At 55.8% G+C, this 23,678-nt stretch overlaps 3 protein-coding genes across 3 annotated transcripts; all 3 read left to right on the top strand.

The window, feature by feature from the left end:
* The first annotated feature begins 297 nt into the window (after positions 1-297).
* On the top strand, positions 298-11,116 carry CD22 (CD22 molecule). Its single transcript, XM_042919003.1, has 14 exons — positions 298-472; positions 1,956-2,011; positions 2,234-2,611; positions 3,554-3,847; positions 4,954-5,220; positions 5,349-5,612; positions 6,644-6,901; positions 7,111-7,374; positions 7,452-7,715; positions 8,985-9,081; positions 9,226-9,301; positions 9,472-9,596; positions 9,775-9,859; positions 10,158-11,116. The coding sequence occupies exons 1-14, from the start codon at positions 363-365 to the stop codon at positions 10,287-10,289; spliced, it is 2,670 nt and encodes an 889-aa protein (XP_042774937.1). The 5' UTR covers positions 298-362; the 3' UTR covers positions 10,290-11,116.
* Positions 11,117-14,751: 3,635 nt separating this feature from the next.
* FFAR1 (free fatty acid receptor 1) lies at positions 14,752-17,805 on the top strand. The gene is made up of 2 exons (XM_042919125.1): positions 14,752-15,864; positions 17,129-17,805. Exon 1 carries the CDS (start codon positions 14,761-14,763, stop codon positions 15,721-15,723), a length of 963 nt encoding a protein of 320 aa, XP_042775059.1. The 5' UTR covers positions 14,752-14,760; the 3' UTR covers positions 15,724-15,864; positions 17,129-17,805.
* On the top strand, positions 15,746-20,863 carry FFAR3 (free fatty acid receptor 3). Its single transcript, XM_042919151.1, is given in 3 exon segments — positions 15,746-15,864; positions 19,381-20,321; positions 20,324-20,863. Coding segments are annotated over 2 exon segments (1,080 nt in total). The 5' UTR covers positions 15,746-15,864; positions 19,381-19,391; the 3' UTR covers positions 20,474-20,863.
* Positions 20,864-23,678: the final 2,815 nt, after the last annotated feature.

Here is a 23,678-nt window from a genome sequence, read left to right as displayed (position 1 = left end):
ACCCTGTCTCAGCAGCCTTCCGCTTCCAGGTCTAAGGTCCCACTTCTTATGTCCCAGCAACTGCCTGGAGCTGCCGGGGGCGAGCATGTAGCTCTGCTCTGAGAAGTGCCCTCTCCCCCTCATCCTGGTGTTCTCAAGGCATTCCCCCATGAAGGTGCGGCTGGCGGCTGGAGGCTGGCGGCAGAAGGGGCACAACGGTCCGGCTACTGGAGGCTGGTCTTTGCCCCAGAGAATGGAATCTAGCCCTTGCCACAGCTCTTGTGCTGTGGCACAAGAACCCAAAGGGGACCCGCAGCGCATCCCTCAAAACGCTGACCCTGCAGCCCTGCCGAGTTTCTCACGGGAAACGTAAAATCGGTTCCATGGCTAAAGAAGCGTGGGCAACGTACTGCACCGTACTGTGCTCTGGCCCCTGTGTCGGCAGATGTGTGATGCACACACAGCTGATTATAAGGGACCAAAAAGACCCACGGTAAAGAATTCTGTTTACCTTCTTAACCCAGCTTTTCTCAAGTGGACGTGGCCTTGAAGGTGTTTTTGCGTGTAGCTCTGTTAGCACCTGCAGAGCTGGTGTCACTTCTACCTGGAGAGTCTGTCCCAGTTCAGACCCCTCACCCCTAACCCAAGCCCAAGCCCCGGCCAGGCCAGCAGACACTACGCCTGGGGACAGACCCCTCCTTCCTGCTCAGCAAGCAGGCTAGCTTCCCTCACGCCTCCGGGTACCAGACACCCAACAGCGTTTGGCCTGAGCCATGCAGCCTGAGGAGATAAACAGCCCCAGGGGGTGAGGGGTATTTGATGCGTGGGAAATGTTGGCAGGGCAGGTGGGAGGGGTGCAGGGCTGCCCTGAGACCGGAGACACACTCTGCCACACATCCTGCTAACTCCAGAGGGACCCGCACGGAGGGGCCCAGTCATGCAAATTGGGGCTTAAATTTAACTCTATGTAAATGTAACTCTATGTAAAAGTCTAATAAGGTGGCACACAAACTCACTGATCAGAGAGGGACAGATGCGCAGGGCTGCAAACTGGGGGCCCTTGGACTGCCTTCAGCCCGCAGACTGGCCAGCACCGTGTTTGCTTGTTTGTTTGTTTGTTGATGAAAGCAGGACATTTCACAGGAAAATCCAGCTTATTTCTCTTAAAGCACTGGAAGATCAGGCAGTGCTGAGCTCACATTCCCACTTGGCAACAATTGGTTGGGACCGGGACAGTCATTGTCTTTACCCAAGGCATGACCTTTGTCCCCACCTGGTTGATTTATGTTTTCTACCCAGCCCCCAGGGGTATCTGAGTGGGACCCTTGGACCACATTCTCCGAAGTCCTTCCAGACCCCTCTAAATGCTCTCCTGGCATCACACTTAATTATTAGTTTTAAAGTTATTTTGCTCCTGGTCTTTAAAAATCAAGTTTTGATCATGGCTCTCCCCCATACAAGAACCTTCACTAGTTGCCTCAAGGTGAGCTTCAAGTTACCCCAGGCCTGGAATTCGAGGCACTCAGGAGTCTGGTGCCACTCAAAGCCTGAGAGCTTGGCAGGAAGTTTGTAAAATTATGGATGGATGGATGGATGGATGGATAGAAGGATGAACGGATGGATGGATAGAAGGATGAACGGATGGATGGATGGATGGATAGAAGGATGGATGGATGGATAGAAGGATGGATGGATGGATGGATGGATAGAAGGATGGATGGAAGGATGGATGGAAGAAAGGAAGGAGGGCTAGAAAGAGAGACAGGCTAGTCTTACAGAGTTCTTAGGCTGAGAGAATAGACATGGCATACCCACAAAAGGCCCCATGAACATCCAGAATTCACATCCTGCAAGGCAAGCAGACATGGTTCTCCTGGAATCAGGGAAGAGGGGTTGGAGTTTGGTGGGTGAGCAAGAAAAGCCATCTGAAAGAAGCAAGTGACCAGATGGCTCAAAGACAACTCTTCCCGGCCCAGGCTCCTGCCCAGACACAGCACCATGCATCTCCTCGGCCCCTCGTTCCTGCTCCTTGGTAAGGACTGTGGCCTAGGCTTGGGTTCTGGGAGTCTGTGGGAGCTAGAGGAGGAGGAAAGCTCTGGAGCGAGCAAAGAGTAAGTATTGGGGAGGAGGGGACAGGCAGGGTATGTGTGTGTGTACCTTCCTCTCTCCCTCTGTCTTTAAAGGGGATTCTTTATTCATTTGAAAGCTCTTATGCCCCTCAATAATGTTTTTTGATCACTGTGGTGGGTTCCAGAATACTTGGCCTTCTCTGACTCATCTCCATGGAAGTTTGAGCACCCCCACACCCTCTACACCTGGGATGGGGCCTGCGTCTGGATTCCCTGTGACTACAAAATTCCAGGGGGTAAACAAATGCTAGAAAACCTGACCCTGTACCACAACTATCACTATGACGAGACCCGCAAGGACTTCAGTGGGACCATCCTGTACGATACCGCGAAGGCTGGGAAGACTCTGCCTCACCAGGAGAGGGTTCAATTCCTGGGAGACAAAAAGTCCAACTGTACCATACACATCCACCCTGTGTCCGTCAATGACAGTGGCTGTCTTGGGCTGAGAGTGACAACGAAGAATGACAAATGGATGGAGAAAATAAACCTCAACGTCTCTGGTAAGGCCCTGGGGGATGGGGTTCTCTGCCTCGGTTTCGGGCAAGAAGGGAGGTGGAAAACACCCAGCCCCTGGGACGGGGTGGCAAGCCAGGCCGGAGGTGCCAGTGAGTGAGCAGGCAGCACAAGATAATGGGGCTGGGGTTGGGGCTGGGGCCAGAGCTCTGGTCTCTCCCCGGGCCTCCCACCTGCCACTCAACGCCCGCCCATTCCGGAATCCGGGTTCCAGGTGGCCTGATTTTTGACGAGAAGATGGAAATGTGGATTGTCAAGCAAAATCTCCCAATGCCTTAATGTTGGTGATTAATTCTAATTAGGTCTTCGTGGCTAAATGAGACACATGTAGGGGATGAATCAAGCACGGGCCCGGGGCCTCCACCCCACAGCCTGTGTCTTCCGTGGGGGTGGGGGAGGTGGGGGGGAGCCTAAGCAGCTACACAGGGGTGAGAGCTGTGGTTTCAGACCTGTCGTCTCAGGGTGGCCCAGCCCCGGGGAGAGCTGGAGACACACAGGCCCACTAACAGCACCCACTGAAGGAGTGCCACTCTGGAGGTCTCCAGTGTGGAGGCCATTACAAACGCAGGCTTGTCGGCAAAGCCAAGAAAGGCGTGGGGACCTAAACCGGTAAAATTTATTTGGGATGGGGGAGCCATGTCAAAAATGTTTAGGGAGCAAACATCAGGGAGGGGGCACGAAGTACGTATGAAATAGAATACGGGTTTCCTCAGGAGCGGCGGCATTCACAAGAGAGAGTGTTTCCGCTGAGCAAAAGTGATTCAAAGCAGAGAAAGGCAGCCGGGAGAGAGGTGCAGAGGCGGAAGGGACCGGCGAGGGGCTCCTGAGGGGTTACCTGGGGCTGGGGGTGTGTAAAGGCAGGTGTGCGAGGTTGGCACACGGGCCCTTGCTCTCCCAGGCCCCCAGCACGGCCCCCTACTCTTTTGCAGAGACGCCTCTCTCACCTCACATCCAGCTCCCTCCAGAAATCCAGGAGTCCCAGGAAGTCACTCTGACCTGCTCGCTGAATTTCTCCTGTCCTGGGTACCAGATCCAGCTGAAGTGGTCCCTGGAGGGGCCTGCTGTCACCTCCACCCTCCTGACCACCAAGATCGTGTCCACACAGAGCAAGCTCACCTTCCAGCCGCAGTGGACTCACCACGGCAAGAATCTTTCCTGCCAGCTCTGGGACCCCCGAGCAGAGCGGATACTCTCCGAGGAAAGCGTGGAGCTGGATGTGAAGCGTGAGTGTCCCCCAGGGCCCCCCGGGGAAGGACGAGGGCCTTGTCTCTTCTCTTCCGGCCCTCGAGGGCACCAAGGGTGCCAGGCACCTACACAGAAGGAAACAGGCATCAGGGCCGCATGCTCTCCACCACCCCCCAGCCCCCGACGGCCCCATCCCCACCCCACCCCCGTTATCAAGCCCCAGTGTTTCAGGGAACGGATTCATCTTAGCATCTGCTTTGGTCTATCTAACAGAATAAAATACTTGAATATCCTCGAGCCGTGACATGAAGTTGAGATCACGTGGTTACACGGGAGGGGGAGGTGGCGGGCGGGGTAAGAGGCGGTTTCACATCATTGTTCGTGCCTCATTCATTCATTTATTCAATAAATATTTACTGGGTGCCTCCCAGGTGCCAGGCCCTGTTCTGGCGGCGAGCAAACTTCTTGCCCACTTGGAGCTAGCACGGCAGTGGGGAAGACAAACAGGAAACAGAGTAACAAAGAAACAGAGAACTTAACTGTAGGCAGGGATGAGTGTAGGGGGGGAAAATAAAGCCGGGCAAGGGCAGAGGGAGGGAGGGATAGAGGCTTCTCCGAGGAAGGTGAACCTGAGGGAAGGGAAAGTCTGGGGCACGCAGATGTTTATTTGCGAGAAGATTCCAGAAAGAGGAAAGAGCGAGGACGAGGGCCTCGAGGTAGGAGCTCGGTGTGCCTGCGACAGAGCAGGGGGCCCAGCGGGAGGAAAGGAGGGCCAAGGGCAGATCTCACGGGCTGCAGCAGGGTTTGGGATTGTATTCTGAGCGTGGAATCCACGCAATGGTTTCAAGCAGGGGAGTAACAAAGTCTGAGCGACAGTGTTAGGAAGGCTGCCGGTTGCCGGTGACTAGAACTTTGGAGAGCCGGGGGCGTGCGCAGAGCAGAGACAAGTTAGGAGTCTGTGAGAGTCACCTGGATGCTGGGGCCAGCCCACCCCCCGTGGACGAGGGTCACGCGAGTGGCCGCACACACGCACACACTACGTTTAACTGCCGCTTTATCAGAATCAAAGCCCTGCAACTTCCCACCAAGATACAGCCTCTGAGAGGTCCCACCCCCTCTCCCACTGCGCCCCCTGCTCCTCTAGATGCCCCAAAGTTGAAGATTGAGGCCACCCCCAGAGAAGCCATCGTAACAGAGGGAGAGTCTGTGACCATGACGTGCCAGGTCCTCAGCAGCAACCCCGGCTACCAGAAAATAGCCTGGCTCAAGGATGGGACCCTGCTGAGGGAGCAGGAGACACTCACGCTGACTCTGTCCACTGTGACCAAGGAGATGAGTGGAAAGTACCAGTGTCAGGCCTCCAATGAAATAGGCTCAAGACAGTCAGAAGAAGTGGACCTTCAAGTATATTGTGAGCCTCCTGGGAGCTGGGAGGGGGGCAGGCAGGGAGTTAGCAGGGGGTGGAACCAAGGCCCTTGAGAGGTGAGCAAGGGAGGCCCTGGCTCACCTCCCTCCTCTGCCTCTGCGGGCTTTTTCCAGATGCTCCGGAATCTTCCAGGGTTGAGATCTTGCCCTCACCAGCTAAGGAGGGAAATAAAGTACAGATGACTTGTGTGTCACCGGCCAATCCTCCTCCAACAAATTACACCTGGTATCACGATAAGAAAAAAGTACTCGGACAGACAAGCAAGACCTTCCAGATCCCAGCGGTCCTCCTCGGGCACGCTGGGTATTATTCCTGCTTGGCCGAAAACAGCCTTGGTACTGGACAAGTTGGCCAGGAAGCTGAGTTAGATGTCCAGTGTGAGTAGTCACAGGGCTTCTGGGTTCTAGAGGGAGAAGGAGGAAGGGAAATGGAGCACAGGGGATCCCTGGGTCCTCGAACGGGTGGCAAGCAGAGGCCGGGGTCTCTCAACGTGTAAGCCCCTGGGGTGGGTGCCTCGCTGTCGTCCCCAGTTGTACACCCGGCACCAGAACAGGGTCTGGCTCGTGGTAGGTGCTCGGTAGATGTTTGTCGAATGAACGAAAGCAAGATGCCAGGGCCCCACGAGGGACACGGAGACTCGGCATCACGAGGCAGTGGCTGAGCCCCAGGAGGGGCCCGATGTGTCAGAGGAGAACTGGAGCAAAATGTCTCGTCACCTCCCCATCGGAGGTCAGACCCTGTTTAACACGGTGAATCGTGTCAGTGAGTCGAGCCCAGGACAGAGAGGATCCATAGGTTTGATCCTCGGACCCTGGGATGTCAGAGTCTGAGCCAGATACTCTGATGGGGACGCTCCAATCCCAAACATCTAGACAGTGTGTGACCCAGCGGCAGCGGCGTTTACTAAGCATTTGCCCTGCCCTGGCTGCTTCGGCTCATTTCGTCCTCGCGATGATCCTACAAGGTTAGGTACTCTTAGGACCCCACCTGATGGATAAGTAAACTGAGTCCCACGGCCCACGATCACTCAGCTCTAAGTCACGGCGTCTGCCAGTCTGGCTCCAGAGCTGTGCTTTTCCCCCAGCGAACGTCTGCACCGCAGCGAACTGACTCTGTGCCCCCGGCCCACGCGGAGGCCCGCAAACGGCGCGCCTCTGTCTCCCACGCACCACGCGTTCTCTGCTGGAGCTCTGCTCTGAGCTGCCACATCATCCTGCCTCAAACCGGGGCCAGGCCAAATGGCCGGGGTTTCTGTCCTCACGCAGATGCAAGAGGGAAGCACGAGGCTTCCTTCGGTTAATTTAGGAACCGTGTGAATGCGGGGGAGGGGTGGAGGAGAGGGAGGCGCCGGGAAAGGTAGTGACGGACAGCTGACTTTCCCTCGCCCATCTCTCTGGTTTTCTCCCAGATCCTCCCAAGGAGGTAACCGCAGTGATTCAAAACCCCACACCGATTCGAGAAGGAGACAGTGTGACCCTGTCCTGTAACTACAATTCCAGTAATCCCGAAGTTAGCCGATACGAATGGAACTTCCAAGGCTCCTGGGAAAAACTATTACGCGAGGTGCTGATAATTGAGAAAGTTTCCTGGGACGCCAGACCAATCTCCTGTGCGGCCTGCAACCAGTGGTGTTCGTGGGCTCCCTCTGTCAGCCTGGATGTCCTGTGTGAGTGAGCGGGCAAGGGGATCGGAGAGGTGGGCCAGCTGGGGTATGGGCTCTAAGGGGGAGGGGACTGGGGCCTGGGCCAGAACCTTCACAGAGAACTGAGGGCTGAACATCTGGCCTCAGGGCCCAGGGGAGAGGAGGTCCTGGGGGCGAGAAGAGGGAAAGGGGCCCAAGAGGTCAGCCTGACCCTTGAGGCCCTTGCTCTCCAGATGCCCCAAGAGATGTCAGGGTCCAGCAGATCAGCCCCCCTTCTGACATTCACTCCGGGCACCGAGTCCTCCTTGGATGTAACTTCTCGAGTAGCCGCCCCAGAGACGTCCGCTTCTTCTGGCAGAAAAATGGAATCTTTCTGAAGGAGGGAAGAGACCTGACCTTTGACGCCATCTCTCCAGAAGACGCCGGCAACTACAACTGCTTGGTCAACAACTCCGTAGGACAGACCGTGTCTGAGCCCAGGGTCCTCCAAGTGCTGTGTGAGTGGCTAGAGCTGGAGACAGACAGAAGAGCAGGTGGCCGGCCACCTGGATCCTGATTTCGCTTCTCCTTGCAGATGCACCGAGGAGGCTGCGTGTGTCCATCGGCCCAAAGGACAAAGTGATGGAGGGGAAGAAGGCAGTCCTGACGTGTGAGGGTGACGCCAACCCTCCCATCTTCCAGTATAGCTGGTTTGACTGGAAAAACCAAAACCTCCATCATTATGATCAGATGCTGAGATTGGATCCCGTGAAGGTCCAGCACTCAGGAGCCTATCGGTGCCAGGCCATCAACCGGCTGGGCATGGGCCAGTCGACCCCCAGCACGCTCACTGTCTACTGTAAGGCTCCTTCCCTCTTCTTCTCTGACCCCTCTTTCTCCTTCCTTCCCCCGCCCCAGTCCTGGGGGCAACCTGGTGCGTCACTCCCAGGCACCCCCCTTGCCCCCCACCACTCACCTTTCTTCCCCCCTTCTCCCCGTCACTCCTGACTCTCTCTAGAAGGGCTCCCTCTCAGGCTGCCCCTGCCTTCCAGACACGCTGAGCTCTTACTGGGTCCCTCTCTGTCTCTCTCTGTCTCACCCTTGAGAGGCTGCTTCTTTTTATCTTTTGGGATTTTAGCTTTTTTTTTTTTTTTTTTTTAAGACAAGGTAAAGCTAAAACAGCACTAGGGGGTAAATGGTAGCAAGACCCCTCTCCCTTCCTTCTCCCTGAGAACTCGACCCTCTCCCTGAAGGCCCTCACTCCCGGCGGCTGGTTGCTTCTCCTCACAGAGCTGTTCTACACGCGCAAGACGCTTAAGTAGATCTAGGCCTATACACCCTTCGTCACGCAAATCGTGAGAGAGCCCACACACTGCCCTGGATGTTCTTTTGTTTCCCCACGTAACAATACCACTTGGAGACTGTTCTCTATCCGCACAGGTACAGGGTGTCTGAAGGGTCTGGAAACAATAGGGAAGATATTTAATTTGTTTATTGTGCTTTTGCAGATTAAACTTGGAGCCATGGTTTTAAATTTAGAGGATCGTGCCCTGCAAAGCTGGATGCTGAAGGGAGACAGCTTGAGCAGTGTTATTTGGAAATGCAGCGTACTGTATAAAAACCTGTTTCTGGGGTTTCCACTTTGCAGACACCCCGGAGACCTGCCTCTTTCCTTCAGGGCTGCCTTGTCAGTGTATTCCCATGCATGGAAGCGCTCAGTGCCTTCCCTACGGCCTTGTGTCGTCTCCGGCTCTGGGCCCCCAGGAAGGACAGTGGCAGGATAAATTTCTACATGGCGTTGCTACGTCAAAGAACAAGTGATTTTACATTCTGATAAGTAAGGCCAAGCGGTAGCCTTTACTGCGTACTCTGTGTGTGCACCTGTGTCCGTCACAAGACAGGTGTTTCCCAGGAGAGTCAGCCCTTGCCTCCTCATGGGGCCCAGGAGGCAGGGACTGGCTTCTCCCTTCCTCTGCATCACGTCCCCTGCGTGTGGAAGGGGAGTCTGGAAGGCAAGGACAGCGGCCAGGCAGAGAGGTTGAGGATTCCTTCCAGGCGGATGCTGCAGGCCAGAGGTTATCTGAGAGATGCAGTGTCACCAACTCATGGTCGCTCTTCCTCCCACCAGACAGCCCAGAGACCATCGGCAGGCGAGTGGCCGTGGGAGTGGGGTTCTGCCTGGCCGCCCTCCTCCTGGCCTTCTGGGGAGTCAAGCTTCAGAAAAGGTGAGCAACTCCCAAGGCCCGTCTCTCCCTGATTCCTTCCCTGGAGTGACTCCCGTTAGCCATCCTGTCGACCCCGCATGCCCGACTCCACGGGGTCCTGTTCCCATCCCCCTGAGCCTCACCGAGCGGGATTTTGTTTCTTAGCTGGAAGAAGATACGGAGCCAGCAGGGGCTCCAGGAAAATTCCAGTGGGCAGAGCTTCTTTGTGAGGAATAAAAAGGTAGGACATGGGAGAAAGATGGAACGGAGGGCAGACCTTAAAGTCAAGCGGAGACCAAGTGAAGATGGGATGCAAGGAGCACCGTGGGGAGGTGTGGGGGTCAGAGGTCAGGGGAGGGGGTCTTGGTGGAGAATGGAGCGGTGAAAGCCGAGACCCCATCTCTCTCCCAGGTTCGAAGGGCCCCGCTCTCCGAAGACCCTCACTCCCTGGGGTGCTACAATCCGGTGATGGAAGATGCCATCAGTTACGCGACTTTGCGCTTTCCTGTCGGTGACGCCGACGCACCAATAACTGGGTACTGAGTGAGGGTCCTGGGAGGGAGGAATGGCTCGTGTCCTGTCTGCCCTCTTTGTGCCCAGCACGGGAGCCAGGCCCTGCTCCGGGGTGCTCTCGGGGTCTAAGGGAGCTGGAAGTAGGAGGGGAGTTCATGCGAAATACTTCATCTGCGGCCATCCACCTGCCCTCCCTCTCAGAGATGCAGGGACCCCAGAGACAGAGGGACCTTCCCCAAGCAGGGACGACACGGTCACTTACTCCGTGGTGCAGAAGCATCGAGTGGTAAGAGGGCGGGGCTGTGGAAGGTGAGGGTGGGGGAGGGTGGGGGACCTGGCCTCAGCTGTGACTCCCAGGAGGGAGGGACTCGGTGGCCTCAGTGGGGGCCAGGGCTGCTGGTGGGAGGGGTGCTCAGGCACAGGTGTCAGAGCCAGGGTAGCGCCTCCCAGTCGGAGACGCAGACCGCGGCCGGTGTGTGGACAGGAGGACCCCCGGGTGGAGCCAAGGAGAGGACAGGCAGGGAATGCAGACCAGGGGGGGCTGGCGACCGGGAGGCCAACCTTACACCCCGTGCCTTTTGCAGGGAGACTATGAGAACGTGGTTCCAGAGAGTCCGGAAGACGAGGGGATACATTACTCCGAGCTGGTTCGTCTTGGGATTGGGGAGCGGCCTCTGGCCCAGGAAATGGTGGAATACGTGACCCTCAAGCACTGAGGAGCCAAACCCGCCGAAGCAGAGGCGCCAGGGGACCGCTGGGGCCAGGCCCCGCCCCTGCTGCTCAGCAGGCCCCAGCCTCCCCTCCACACACACGCGCAGGCACACTCGCACGGTTACCGAAACCCCAGCCAGTGCACAGAACCTCGTGCGTCGCCCAGAGACAGCCTTCCTTCTCAACGCTGGGGGCCCTGGCCCTCCCAAAGGTCTGCTCCTGGCCCGCTCTCCTTTCCACCCAGAAAGTCATCTAAACACCTAGCCTGCACCATTCAGCCCCCCCTCCACACCCCTCCCCCGCCGTCTGCCACCACCCATCCCCAGCTGGCCGTGTCCCTGCTGGGGTCGGCTTGTTACTATACTTTTTTCGTCCCCTCTCCATCCCTTTGGCCCCCTTACCCCTGCTCTGAAAGTCCCCTCACTAATTCTATGCCTAACGTCTGCCTCTGGGGCAAAGCCCAGGGAAGGAGGGACAGAAATGAGGGGGAAAGACTTGCTGGCCCGCTGGTTGCTTCTCCACGTGTCAGCGAGGCATTGCACATGGAGAGGATTACGCTGCTGAGCCCCACGCCTCAGGGGTCTTGTGGTCTGAGACACACGCTGGTGTGGACAGACGTGTCACAAACACAGAGCTGCACAATAAAAACAGCTCGGATACCACTTCAAAGAACCCGTGCCTGTGGAGTCAGGGTGAGGACGGGGAGATGAAGAGGGCATCACGGGGCCTGGGGAGAAGGCAAAGGAGTCAAGGTAACCTCAGGACCGAATCAGCGGACTGGGGAGCCTGTTGTCTTGTTGCAAACGGTACACTGGCCCGGCGGGCAGACAAGTGCGAGCCCGAGTCTTGACTCTTCTGCTTGCCCAGCTGAGTGATCTTGGGCAAGTTCACCAAGTTTATCTGAGTCTCAGTTTCCTCATCTGTAAAATGGAGGTGCCACTGCCTACCGTGCAGGCGGTTCAAGGGAGGAAGTGAAAGGGGCACCTGGGTGGCTCGGTCGGTTGAGGGTCCAACTTCGGCTCAGGTCACGATCTCTCGGTTCGTGGGTCCAAGCCCCGCGTAGGGCTCTGTGCTGCTGGATTGGACCCTGGAGCCTGCTTCAGATTCTGTGTCTCCCTCTCTCTCTGCCCCTCCCCCAGTCGTGCGCACGTGCTCTCTCTCTCTCTCTCGCTCTCCAAAATAAACAAACTTAAAAAAGAGAGAGAGAGAGGAAGTGAGGTACAATCATACGTATGCTGGAGTCACATTATAAGAAACTTAACACAATAGCCAAAAGTCCCTAAAAAACCAAATTCCCATCTTGTTTGCATCTCTTGAAGAATGTAAGAAGGGGAAGCCAATTCATCACTCACAGCTGTTCTCAAAAGTGACCCTGCCAAGTTCGGTCAACAGCCACAGTTGCCCAAGAACTTCTCGAAGGCCAGTCACCTTGAGAAACCTCACGACGTTTCTTTCACCTATCGTCACTGCCGCCAGTTCCCTATTATGTTCACGAATTCTGACTTTTCCAGTTAGGTCCTTCCAGCTTCCCCTCCGCTTCTCAGTTCCGACCTTTCTCTGCCTGTTCTTTTAGAAGCAGAACCGGGTGTCTAATCAGTCAGCAAGAAGATGCAAACTCCTGGCCTGTGGTGGGTGCTCCAAAAGTTCCACCTTCCTTCCCTGCCCTGCCTTCCCATCCGCTCAATACCAGAATGTTCTCTGAGGAGATGTTCTTTTTTTTTTTTTTAATGTTTATTTATTTTGAAAGAGAGCGAGCGAGAGAGAAAGTGTGAATGGGGGGGAGGGGCAGAGAGAGAGAGAGAGAGAGAGAGAGAATCCCAAGCAGGATCAATCTCACGACCTTGAGATCATGACCTGAGGGGAAATCAAGAGTCAGATGCTTAACCGAGCCACCCAGGTGCCCCTGAGAAAGACCACGTTCTGGTCATCCTTGAAGTTGCGGCACAATGAGGCATTGACTTCCCCCATCAACTCACTTTGTCCCCAGTGTGATTTCTCGTGAGCCCCGTTAGCATTTCTGGAGGAAGGAGAGACTGCAAGAGCTATTTAAGTGAGAGGGTTTCTGTATCAAGCATGAGGTCCAGTATCATTCAACCATTCAACCATCTATTCAGCAAATATTTACTGAGCACCTGTCAATGCATCCAACACAGACCAGTTATTGGGGGACAAAAAAGATACGACATCACCCCAATCTTGGGGATCTCTAATCTAGGGTGCCCAAAAGGTTTAAGGCAGGGTCCCCTGAAAGGACTAAAGGTGGCCCTGAACCTAAGGAGGCCTGTACAGGCTCCCTGGCAACCAGCGGGTGTCTCCTCATTCCTTCCGAGTCCGGCGGCTGACGGAAACCTATTTCGTGGCCAGCTGACTGAGAGACGTGGCTGTCACCAGGCGGTGCTGAGGTGTGCATGGCAGGTGACCAGGAAGCTCGAAAGCCGGGACTCCAGGATCCAGGCGGCCCTCCACCCAGCCCTGGGCCTCGCTGTCCTCCCAGGGCCCAGACAACTGGTCACCCGTTCAGTTACCGAGCCCCTACTATGTACTCGACAAGCAGTGGACGAGGCAGACAGACATCTTCACCCTCACTGACCGACGTGCCAGCAGAGGGGCTAGCGAATCTGATGTCGCAGGGTCTTGAGTGCTAGAATTGACACAAGATGAAGGCAGAGAGCCCGGAGCAGGGGAGAGGCCCATGTGGAGAGGGTCCGGGGAATGCCCTCCTCAGAGGCGATGCGGGCAGAGACCTGAACCGCCAGGTGGGCAGGGCCGAAGTAGAGCTCTTGATAATCCCACGTCTCCCTTCACGCCCTGCTTTCCTCCTCTCCAAAGGCTTGTCACGGGAGAGGAAATGGCCCTCCTTCTGATTTTTCCTTGGTTCTGTCAGCTTCCCAAAGACAAAATAACAAACAACAGGTGGCAAATTCTTCTACACCCCCAGGGAGGTGCTGGACCACATATGTAGGACGTGGACGGGAGGCGTTAGTGACTGAAGTCCGGAAAGGGAATTCGATCATTTCTTTGGAGGCGATTGCCAGGGGGAGGCTCACGCCATCCAGGCCTTAGTGAGTGCCTCCCAGGGTCCCTCCCAGTGCCCCAGAGACAGGCAGTGTGGGGACCGCAGCCCAGCACTTCAGCGCCACCAAATGAGGCTCGTCCCTTGCCTGTCCTCCTCCCCGCTCCTGCCAATGCCAGAAGGAAGGGTCAGAAACTACCGTCATCAAGCCAGAAGGGAGAGGAGAGGGAAAACAGAGAAGCCCTCTCCTCCCAAAATGTGCTCACCGCCTGTGTGGGTCCAGGGAGGGCAGAGGAAACACCTTGAAATGATTACTTCATTTTCCCACATATCAGTCCCCAGACACGGTGTGGACCACCAAAGTTTTTATCTACGAGTGAGCCCAAAAGGCTGGGGCCTGCCCACGGCCTCACCCAGGAGGAGAGAAGCCAGCGCCCACAGCGGGTCTGAACAAGCCGTGGTCTGGTCGTACCCCAACAACCCTGCTCCTTTAAGGGACTAGCTACACACTCCTCACGCTGCCTAGAAAAAGCCCTCATTGCTGTCCCCTTCCTGTGTCTGCATCAGCTGTTTGGACCCTCACCTCTTGGCCTCAGCTCCTGCCTGAGATGCCCCATTAGCTGCTCAGCCAGGCTGCTGGTGCCTCAGGCTAATGGCCCTGCCACCCCGCCCTCCTCTCCCTTCCGGCTCACTGCCCATCCTGGACACCCTCCCTCAGGCCATCGAGGGGGACTCCTGAGCCTCAGAGACATCTGGCAGCACCAAGAGGTGAGTCCCTCTTTCTCTGGCTCCTCTCCCCACAGCGGTTTTTCCCCAGACCCCCCAGTTTACCTGCTTAGGATGCTCCCTGAGGTTGGTCAAGGTCATTCTCTGTGGCACTGATGGGACCCGACTTGCCCTGGCTCTGCCCTGGCGCCCCACCTCGCCTGCCCTTTACCACAGCCTTCACCTTACCCAAATCCTGACAACCCCCCCCCCCCGACTCCACTGTCTGCGGGGCAGGCTCTCCATGGTCCTGGGGGTGTGGGGGGGGCAGCTGCTTCTCTTCCCAGGGAATTAGGGGAGAAGGGTGGACTCAGGAGACTTAGTCCTAGGAAAAACACACACACAGTGGGACCCGGCTCTAATTTTCTACCTTTTCTCTCCCCAGTCTCAGAAATCAGGAGGCTCTCCCTCCGATGGGACCTGCACGCTTCCATGGTGTTTTAAGAGAGGATACGGTGGGAAGAAAGCAGAGGACTGAGGGCTAGCGGTCCTCGCTCCTCACTCGGGCTCACCTGCTAACCGGAGCCGCTTCTCTCCGTGGGCCTCCCTCATTGAGACAGTTGCTATCTCACAGGACGGCTTCTAATACCCTAGCAGTCTGTGATCCCAGAAGCCCCCGATCCCCCCACCCCTCCACGGGCCTAGCCGAGGCTGGGGAGCGAGTGGAGGTCGGGAGCGTGGAGGCCAGCCCTGGCCCCATGGACCTGCCCCCGCAGCTCTCCTTCGCCCTCTACGTGGCCGCCTTTGCACTGGGCTTCCCACTCAACGCCCTGGCCATTGGGGGCGCCGTGTCCCATGCCCGGCTCCGCCTCACCCCCAGCCTCGTCTATGCCCTCCACCTAGGCTGCTCTGACCTCCTGCTGGCAGCCTCTCTGCCCCTGAAGGCGGTGGAGGCCCTGGCCTTGGGCGCCTGGCCTCTGCCGGCCTCGCTCTGTCCTGCCTTTGCCCTGGCCCACTTCGCTCCGCTCTATGCTGGCGGGGGCTTCCTGGCTGCCTTGAGTGTCGGCCGCTACCTGGGGGCTGCCTTCCCCTTGGGGTACCAAGCTGCCCGGAGGCCGCGTTATTCCTGGGGTGTGTGTGTGGCCATATGGGCCCTTGTCCTCTGTCACCTGGGGCTGGTCTTTGGGTTGGAGGCTCCAGGAGGCTGGACGGACAATACCAACAGCTCTCTGGGCGTCAACACGCCAGTGAACGGCTCTCCGGTCTGCCTGGAGGCCTGGGACCCGGCCTCAGCGGGCCCTGCTCGCCTCAGCCTTTCTCTCCTGCTCTTCTTCCTCCCCCTGACCATCACAGCCTTCTGTTACGTGGGCTGCCTCCGGGCACTGGCCCGGTCAGGCCTGAGCCACAGACGGAAGCTGAGGGCGGCCTGGGTGGCCGGCGGGGCTCTGCTCACACTGCTGCTCTGCTTAGGGCCTTACAACGCCTCCAACGTGGCTGCCTTCCTGCACCCCGACACGGGCGGCCGCTGGCGGAAACTGGGGCTCATCACGGGTGCCTGGAGTGTGGTGCTCAACCCGTTGGTGACTGGCTACCTGGGAGGGGGTGCCGGCCGGGCGACAAGTGTGGCGAGAACGAAAGGAGGGACATCCCAGAAGCAGCAGCCGCCGCTGGAGAGAAGGGGCATGGAGCAGGGGAGGCCGGCTGCTCTCGCAGGCCCCTGATGGGGACTGCGCCGAAGGAACTGCAGGGCGGCCTTGCCTGGAAGCACCCTTGGAACCGCTTATGGGAAGAACTGAGCCTGGCCGAAGACCGCATCCCAGTGGAGGGAAGACGGAAGCCAGGGGCCAGGTCACAGGAGGAAGGTAAGCTTGCCTCCGCGTACATCAGCGTGACTCCCCACCTCTGCCTGTCCCTCTTCTCCTCGCGCCCACCTGCCAATGCTACAGAAATTCTCTTCCAGTCTAGAGGAAATGCCACACTGATGGTACGTTCGGGGGGATGCTGTTCCCCAAACATCTCCTAGGAGAGAATATTTTAATTTCTGAACAAGAGGAGAGGCAGGAGGCAAGATACTGACACTGTTATGCCGTTTTGCACTCACAAGAGGGCAGCACTGGAACTGTGAACAGGAAGTTGGTAGGAAAAGACGCCTCCGCAGGGAGAGAAAATGCTAGCCACACCACGAAGAGTCCCTAACAAATAGAGTCCCTGATATGGGACAGTCACCAGGGCGAGTGTTTTACAAGTGTTGTCCCATTTCATACTCACGCAATCCTTTGATTTGGCTACGCAGCTGCCGTACAGATGGGCAGGTTGTTCACTGCACGAGAGTGCCAGGCAGACGGACAAACATTGACTAAAGTCTAGCCTGTGCTGTGCTCACCGATCCATGTGCCCGGCATGGGACTACTTCCATCCAGAGGAAGGAGCACGTTATTCTAATTTGAACAAAGATATCACCCACTCCTCAAGCAGGGCGCCTCGGTGGAGGGCGCTACCGCCTGGAGTGGGGTGCTTTTTCCTAATTTGTACAAAGGCGCTCCTTAAGTTAGCTATGGTCCTGGAGCCAAGTATTATTATCATCTTCATTTTGCAGGATTAAGGAATTTTCCTGAGGCTCTACAGCAAGGAAGGGGTGGACGCGTGATGCGATCCTTCAAGGCAGGACCCCCGAGGGTCAGGGGACATATGAAAGAACTTGAGGTATCAGTGTGAACGCCCATCCTTGTGGTCCACTTTGCAAAGGCAAACAGTGGCACCCTGAACCCGTGAGAGCAGGGAGAGGAGAGTGGTCATGGAGGAGACAAACATCTGGGCACCTGCTCTGATGAGGCAAGATGCAGGAAGCAGACTTGTTCCTCTAAAGGCGATCACGCCGTGAGCATAGCCTGTGCTACAGAACGGGTAGCTACGTGCCTGGCGTGCACGCGCTGGTGTATACAAGCTACCTCTTTTTATGCTTCAGTGTCTACAAGGGCAAGGGATTTCATTTGCTGATCTGCCCCCAGCACCTTAGAAGGGAGCTTGGCACGTAGTAGCAGGTTCTCAGGAAGTGTTTGCCGAACGAATGAATGCTCGCAAGAGCCTTCCAAAGAAAATTTCATTATCTGTTTTACATGAAAACAGACCAGAGAAGTTACCTAACTTGCCCGGGGCTCCGCAGAAGCAAGAAACAAGTTTATTCCCTGCACAGCGGTGACAGCAGAGAATTTCAGTAAAAGCCCGAACTCCTGAGCACAAGCGGCCTCACTGCGCCTTCCCATAAAGCCAGGGACGCTCTCTCCCACCGCTCCGGAGCTCCAGCTGGTGCTGGGCCACTTGTTCCGGAGAATTGCACCTCCTCCATCTGGCGGTGGCATTTAGTTCCTCCCGAGGGTCCACGACGCCCCACGTGATCCGCCCCCCAGCACCCTGGTGACCCCCACCCCGTCAGCCCTAAGCCTTCTAGAGGCCGCACCCAGCAGATTAGCCTGTGCACCCGCCTTTCTGTTTGCCTGAAGGGCCTCCCCAGTGGTTCTCTGCCTCTGTTAGTCCGTACTACCCTCCTACCACTCAATCCCCTTAGACCTCACCTCCACCAGACCCACAGCAGCAACATCCTTGTTTTGCTCACCATTTTTAACAACTTACTTGAGATAAAATTTACGTATCATAAAATCCACCCATTTCAAGCGTACACGTCAAGGGTTTTTAGTACACTGACTAAGCCTTGCACCTGTCACTAGAATCCAGGTTAGAACACGGTCGTCACCCCGGTAAGAGCCCTCCTGCTCGTTTACAGCGGACTCCACTTCCCCCTACGTCCCCAGGCAACCGGCAATCTACTTTCTACTTTCTGTCTCCATAAAGTCGCCTATCTTGGACAATTCATATAAACGGAAACATACGATATATGGTCTTTTATGTCTGGCTTGTTTCCCGTGGCACAATGTTTTTGAGCTTCACCCATATTCTGGGCGTTTCGCTCCTTCCTGTTGCCGAAGAGTATTCCATCGCGTGGATACGCCACATGGTGGATCCGTTCGCCAGCTGATGGGCCACCAGGGGATGTCTCTACTTTGGGGCCATTATGAACATTGCTCAAGTAGATACCTATTAGTGGAGCTGGGTTATTTGGTAGATTTATGCGAACTGTTTCAAGAAACCGCTTCCCAAAGGCACCCTACAATTTTATATTTTTACCAGCAAAGTATGAGGACTCTCATTCCTCCACATCCTCCCCGCCACTTGGTATTATCTAATTTTTTGCTTGTGGCCATCCCAGCGGGTACAGAATGGTATCTCATTATGTTCCATAAATATTTGAATGAATACATAAAGAAGAAGTCTCTGAAGCTGGACAGAGCTTCGGTTTGAACCCTGCTGGTGATGCTTAACAGGCTGTAGCAGGGAGTCACCTCCCCACTGTGAGGCGAAGGGCAGGTTGGCGATGCCCTCAGAAGCAGAGTGCCTGCCACGGATTACGTGCCCCCTCAATCATCATTATCATTATTAGTGCTGTTGTTATTCCCATCACCCCAGAGACAAGCCCACACCCATGGCTGCGATGTTGGCAGCTAACATCTGTTAGTACTTACCATAACATGCCCGCTTCCCTTCTCAGCACTCGACAGGCAGTAGCAATGCCTTAATCTAACAAAACCCTACGAAATTGGTACTGTGATTATCCCTGCTTTGCAGACGAGAAAGCAGAGGTCGAGAGTTTGGGTCACTTGCCCCAAATCCCAGAGTTAGTGACGGAGCCGGAATCGCACCCGGGCTCTGGCTCCGGAGCACGGGCCCTCCATCACTGCGTCGTGCTTCCTGCCCTTACAAGGCAAGTTGGATGACCGCCATTCCGGAGAAGCAGATGCAATTCAAGTGGAGCATCAGGGAGGGGAAGATGAGGTCGGCTCGGGGCTGGGTAGAGCATCCCCTCCGAGGCAGCCGGAGAGCACGCCGCGGTGGAATTTGCTCCTCATTTTGCATACTCGCGCGGTGCTCCTGATGGAGCAAAAGGCATCTTTTGTGCGATTGCCCAATGGTGAATGAGGTCATCTGTCTTTATCAGTTCTGCCAGATAAATAGCTAACTATATTTCTCTAGAGGAGCCGGCGAGGTGCTGGGGGAAAAGCAGTTGGGTTCTCAAATAAGCAGGTGAGCACGGGGCTCTGGGGGGTCTGGAGGGGGAGCCTCGGCGCTTGCTTTTCTCGGGGAAGGGACAGGCGACAGGGTATGACCAGGAAGACAGGCAGGCTGACGCTGCTGAGGAAAGCATCAGGGGGGCAATGAGGGAGTCGGGGCGGTGACAGTGTTCCCTGCCAACGGTCGAGATGCTGTCGGCATGGGGCACCAAGGTCCCCACCCAGACTGCCACCTCCGTCCTCCTCTTTCTCCAGTGGCCATCACCATGGACACCAGCTTGGACCGGTCCTTCTCCCCCGGCAATCACTGGCTCTACTTCTCCGTGTACCTCTTCACCTTCCTCGTGGGGCTCCCCCTCAACCTGGCGGCCCTGGTGATCTTCGTGGGCAAGCTGCGGCGCCGCCCGGTGGCTGTGGACGTGCTCTTGCTCAACCTGACGCTCTCAGACCTGCTCCTGCTGCTCTTCCTGCCCTTCCGCATGGTGGAGGCGGCCAACGGCATGCGCTGGCCCCTGCCCTTCATCTTCTGCCCCCTCTCCGGATCCCTCTTCTTCACCACCCTCTACCTCACCTCCCTCTTCCTGGCAGCTGTGAGCGTCGAACGCTTCCTCAGCGTGGCCTACCCGCTGTGGTACAAGGCCCGGCCGAGGCCGGGACAGGCCGGCCTGGTCAGCGGGGCCTGCTGGCTCCTGGCTGCCGCTCACTGCAGCGTGGTCTACGTGATGGAATTCTCCGGGAAGGCCACCAACGGCACCTGCTACCTGGAGTTCCAGAAGGACCAGCTGGCGATTCTCCTGCCCGTCAGGCTGGAGATGGCTGTGGTCCTTTTTGGGGTGCCCCTGCTCATCACCATCTACTGCTACAGCCACCTGGTGTGGGTGCTCAGCAGAGGCACCAACCACCGGCGGCGGAGGAGGGTGGTTGGGCTCGTGGTGGCCACGTTGCTCAACTTCCTCGTCTGCTTTGGGCCCTACAACGTGTCCCACGTCGTGGGCTACATCCAGGGCGAAAGCCCGGCGTGGAGAAGTTACGTGCTGCTCCTCAGCACCTTGAACTCCTGCGTCGACCCGCTTGTCTACTACTTTTCATCCTCTGGGTTTCAGGCTGACTTTCAGGGGCTGCTGAGGAGGCTGACGGGGGCCTGGGGCCCTTGGAGGCAGGAGGACAGCATGCAACTGAAGGACAAGAATGAGGAGGGGGGCAGCCGGGGGAGCTGTCCAACGTAGAGAACAGGAGGGAGACTCCTGGAGGGCTGTGGAGCAGGCTGGGCTGCCGAGGGGCCTGGCGGGGGGCTCTCGTAGCTCAAGTCGGGCAGGACCGGGGAGCAGGGGGCTGGGGACTGACGTGACTGAGCACCAGGCTGTGCTCACCCAAGCCCGGCTCTCTCGGTCTCACCCAACTGCCCTCGCTTCCCATCCCTGCCCCCTAGGGATTCAGCCCTGGGAAACAGGAGGAGGGCGGGCACCAGAGAAGCGGGAGCCCCCACGGCCAGCTCCTGGGCTTTCCTTAAGGTGACGGAGGAGGAATCGACAGCAGTGACGAAGGCCTGAGAGATGTGCCAGGCAGTGGAAGAAGCCACCCTTCAGAGCTGTTCCTACCCAGCAGGGTGAGAGTGGGGACACAGGCCAGGCTTCAGGGAGCATCCTGCTCTCACAGAAGGTTCCCATTGTTCAGTAAATTCAGACTTTTAGGGACATTTATGAAAAATCATAGTAGAAAAATTACCAATAAATTTGGTAGCAAGCAGAAGAGAATGGTCTTTCCTTATTCTTTTTGTTGTTGTTGTTGTTGTTGTTGTTGTTTATGATGTACCTGCATCAGGTGGGATTGATGGATGGAAGGATAAAACACCCAGACTCTGGAGGGAAAGGGCTAAACCATAGGATGCCTAGATGTCGGGAGAGGATCCAGGTTGGAGGCATAAAAATACCAGCTCACTTAGGGGAAGGACTTGGCCTGACCCATTATCTTCTTCGATAACCCTGTGGCAGGTACTGTTATTAAATGAGCAAGTGAGAATAACTCACTTTATACACGAGGGAATGGGCCCAGGCAGGTGAAGCCTTCTACCTGAGATCCTACAGCCAGTAAGTGACCGAAGCAGGACTGGAGGCTGGAATTAGCCGACTCGGAGTCCCGTGCCCCTCACCCACTCTGCTCTCCTGACTCCAGCTGCGTATCATCCGTATGATGCCATATGGATGATGCCTAGTCTGGCTTCCAGAGCCAGTGAGCCAGTGTGGCCGGGACAAATGTAAACAGGCCACGAGGAAAACTGGAACTACATGCAAAGCAGCTCAGCTCTCTGCGTTGCTAAGTCCTCTTCCCCTATTCTTTATTAGAAACCCACTTGAAAAAATAAATTAGTCAGCACAGTTGACTTCAAAGATAGATGCATACTCTTAGCTATTTTTAGCGAGATGTGACCATTTAGTAAGTTTGCCTTTCTTCCTGAGGAGTGGTGCATGAGAAACAGTCGGTTAGAGCCTCCTCGCCCAGCAAGGCAACCAGAGACATGTGGGCACGTGTTGGCACCCACTTGGCCTTAGTTCAAAAACATTTGTTGTGCACCCACAGTGTGCAGGTGGCTGGGCTGAGAACCGTGTGCAGGTGGCTGGGCTGAGAACGGCAAGGACTTTTAATATTAGCATCTGCTTTCTTGCTGGGGTTAAGGTCGCTGGAGAATGAGGGCTGGCTGTGGGTGAGGGATTGGGTTTCGGGTGGAAGGAGAGAGCCATCATCTCGGTGCAGAGATGAAGGCCTGAGCTGTCTCTCTGACCTGTGACTCATCTTCTGTCCCAAGGAACTCAGTCCCTGGTGGAAGCTAAGAAGTTAATATAAATATGAGTCTATGTGGTTCAGAAAGGGAACAAGGGTGACAGGGAGTCCTGCGACTCCAAAACTGGTAACAAGGACCCAACTGGGGACAAAAAGGAGTTGGAAACTCCACATTCTAGAGAAAGCCAAGAACAATAGGAGCCTGACCCTTTCCTCAGGGTTTATCATGAAGAATAAGAGGCAGCTTAGAGGGCTTTGCTGGTTCCAACCATCACCCAGCACTACCCCCTCCCCAGTCTGTATAAGCAAAAGGCTAGGGGTGGGGAGGGTGAAAAGTCATCAGACGCTGGGGCCATTGTCTGGGTGGTGGTGAGGGGACTGCGGTAGTGTTTTCCAGATTTTGCAGAAGCCAAGGGAAAGGGCTGTTCAGGGAAGAATGGAAGGTGTATCCTGGGATTAAAGCAGAGAAACGAGACTGGCAGACAGAGGGCGTGGGAGCACGTGTGTGAGTGATAAGCATCGTGCCCTCTCACCGGTTGGCAGAGCAAGCATGTGGGGGCCCCCAAGGGGGAGGTGGAAATTCTGGGGATGCCGGAAGAGGTCAAGCCAGCTTGGATCTCCCAAGACAGCGGTCAGAAGAACACAGTTCTACCTGCAAAAGAGAGCCAGTAATTGGGCACCTGACTCACAATGGACACCAAAAGCTACTCGATATTTACCTACAGCACTGTTTCTCAAATTTCTTTGTATCTCTGTCCTCTCAAGGAGCCTTTTTGGATATTTTTTCCTATTCAGCACCTTACTCTTCCCTGCCTGTGAAACTTTAATACAACAGACACACTCTATACCTACTCCTGTGTGCATGGCCCTTTGAAAGCCACAAACCATTGCTTCCTTGGAACTAATTTTCGCCTCTCTGGGGGGCAATGTTGGCCCTGCTGAGAATCCATGAGCTAGAGAACCCATCCCACAGAGTGATAAAGCCTGTCTCACTCAACCGTAGCCCCGTAGCCCCATGAGGTGAAGTTTATTATCCTTCTGGAGCAAAGGAGACCCCATTCCAGAGGAAGCATGGGCGTCTCACAAGAGAAAAGACAGGGCTAGTGTAGAATTTGGGGTAAGGGGACTGTTTAGGTGAAGTTTCAGTGAAGCAGTGCTTGCCAGGCTCTGAGCTAAGCAGGCCTGTATGCAAAGAGGTCAATTTCAGGCCTGGGCTGAGAAGCGGACTCAGGGTCCTGTTCCTTTGGAAAATACGAATAAACGATAAAGGTAGGATTTTTGTCTGAAAACTGTTTGTCTGAAGCTCTGGGGGTTGAAAAGCTTTTGCTGCTCAGATCCTCCTAGCAGCAGAGGGATACTCCATTCTTACTGAAAGGATTTCAAACAGCCAATTTCTGACAGTCTGTGATTTTAGAGAACAAGGTTTCTCAGCAATATAACTTGGCTAGTTAACAAAACAAATTTTTAGGGGCTTCTGGTAGCTCAGTCAGTTAAGTGTCTGACTCTTGATTTCAGCTCAGGTCACAATCTTACGGCTTATGAGTTCGAGCCCTACATTGGGCTCTGTGCTGACAGTGCAAAGCCTGTTTGGGACTCTCTCTTTCTCCCTCTCTCTCTCTCTACCCCTCCCTTGCTTGTGCTCTCTCTCTCAAAATAAATAAATAAACTTAAAAAACAAACAAACGGGTTTTTAAAGGTTTACAAAAGGAGCTCATTGATGGCCATGATGGAGGAGGAGATTTTCCCCTTTAGAAGGAAGGGTTCCCCCTTCAGCA

Source organism: Panthera leo, chromosome E2, assembly GCF_018350215.1.
Source record: "Panthera leo isolate Ple1 chromosome E2, P.leo_Ple1_pat1.1, whole genome shotgun sequence".
NCBI lineage: Eukaryota > Metazoa > Chordata > Mammalia > Carnivora > Felidae > Panthera > Panthera leo.
The sequence above is the reverse complement of the archived record's forward strand: the minus strand, read 5'-3'. Positions and strand labels throughout refer to the sequence as shown.

Coding starts and splice junctions, on each gene's coding strand:
- CD22 (XM_042919003.1), top strand. CDS start 363: ATGGCTAAAGAAGCGTGGGCAACGTACTGCACCGTACTGTGCTCTGGC. Junction 2,612..3,553: donor AATAAACCTCAACGTCTCTG/GTAAGGCCCTGG, acceptor ACTCTTTTGCAG/AGACGCCTCTCTCACCTCAC. Junction 7,375..7,451: donor CAGGGTCCTCCAAGTGCTGT/GTGAGTGGCTAG, acceptor TTCTCCTTGCAG/ATGCACCGAGGAGGCTGCGT.
- FFAR1 (XM_042919125.1), top strand. CDS start 14,761: ATGGACCTGCCCCCGCAGCTCTCCTTCGCCCTCTACGTGGCCGCCTTT.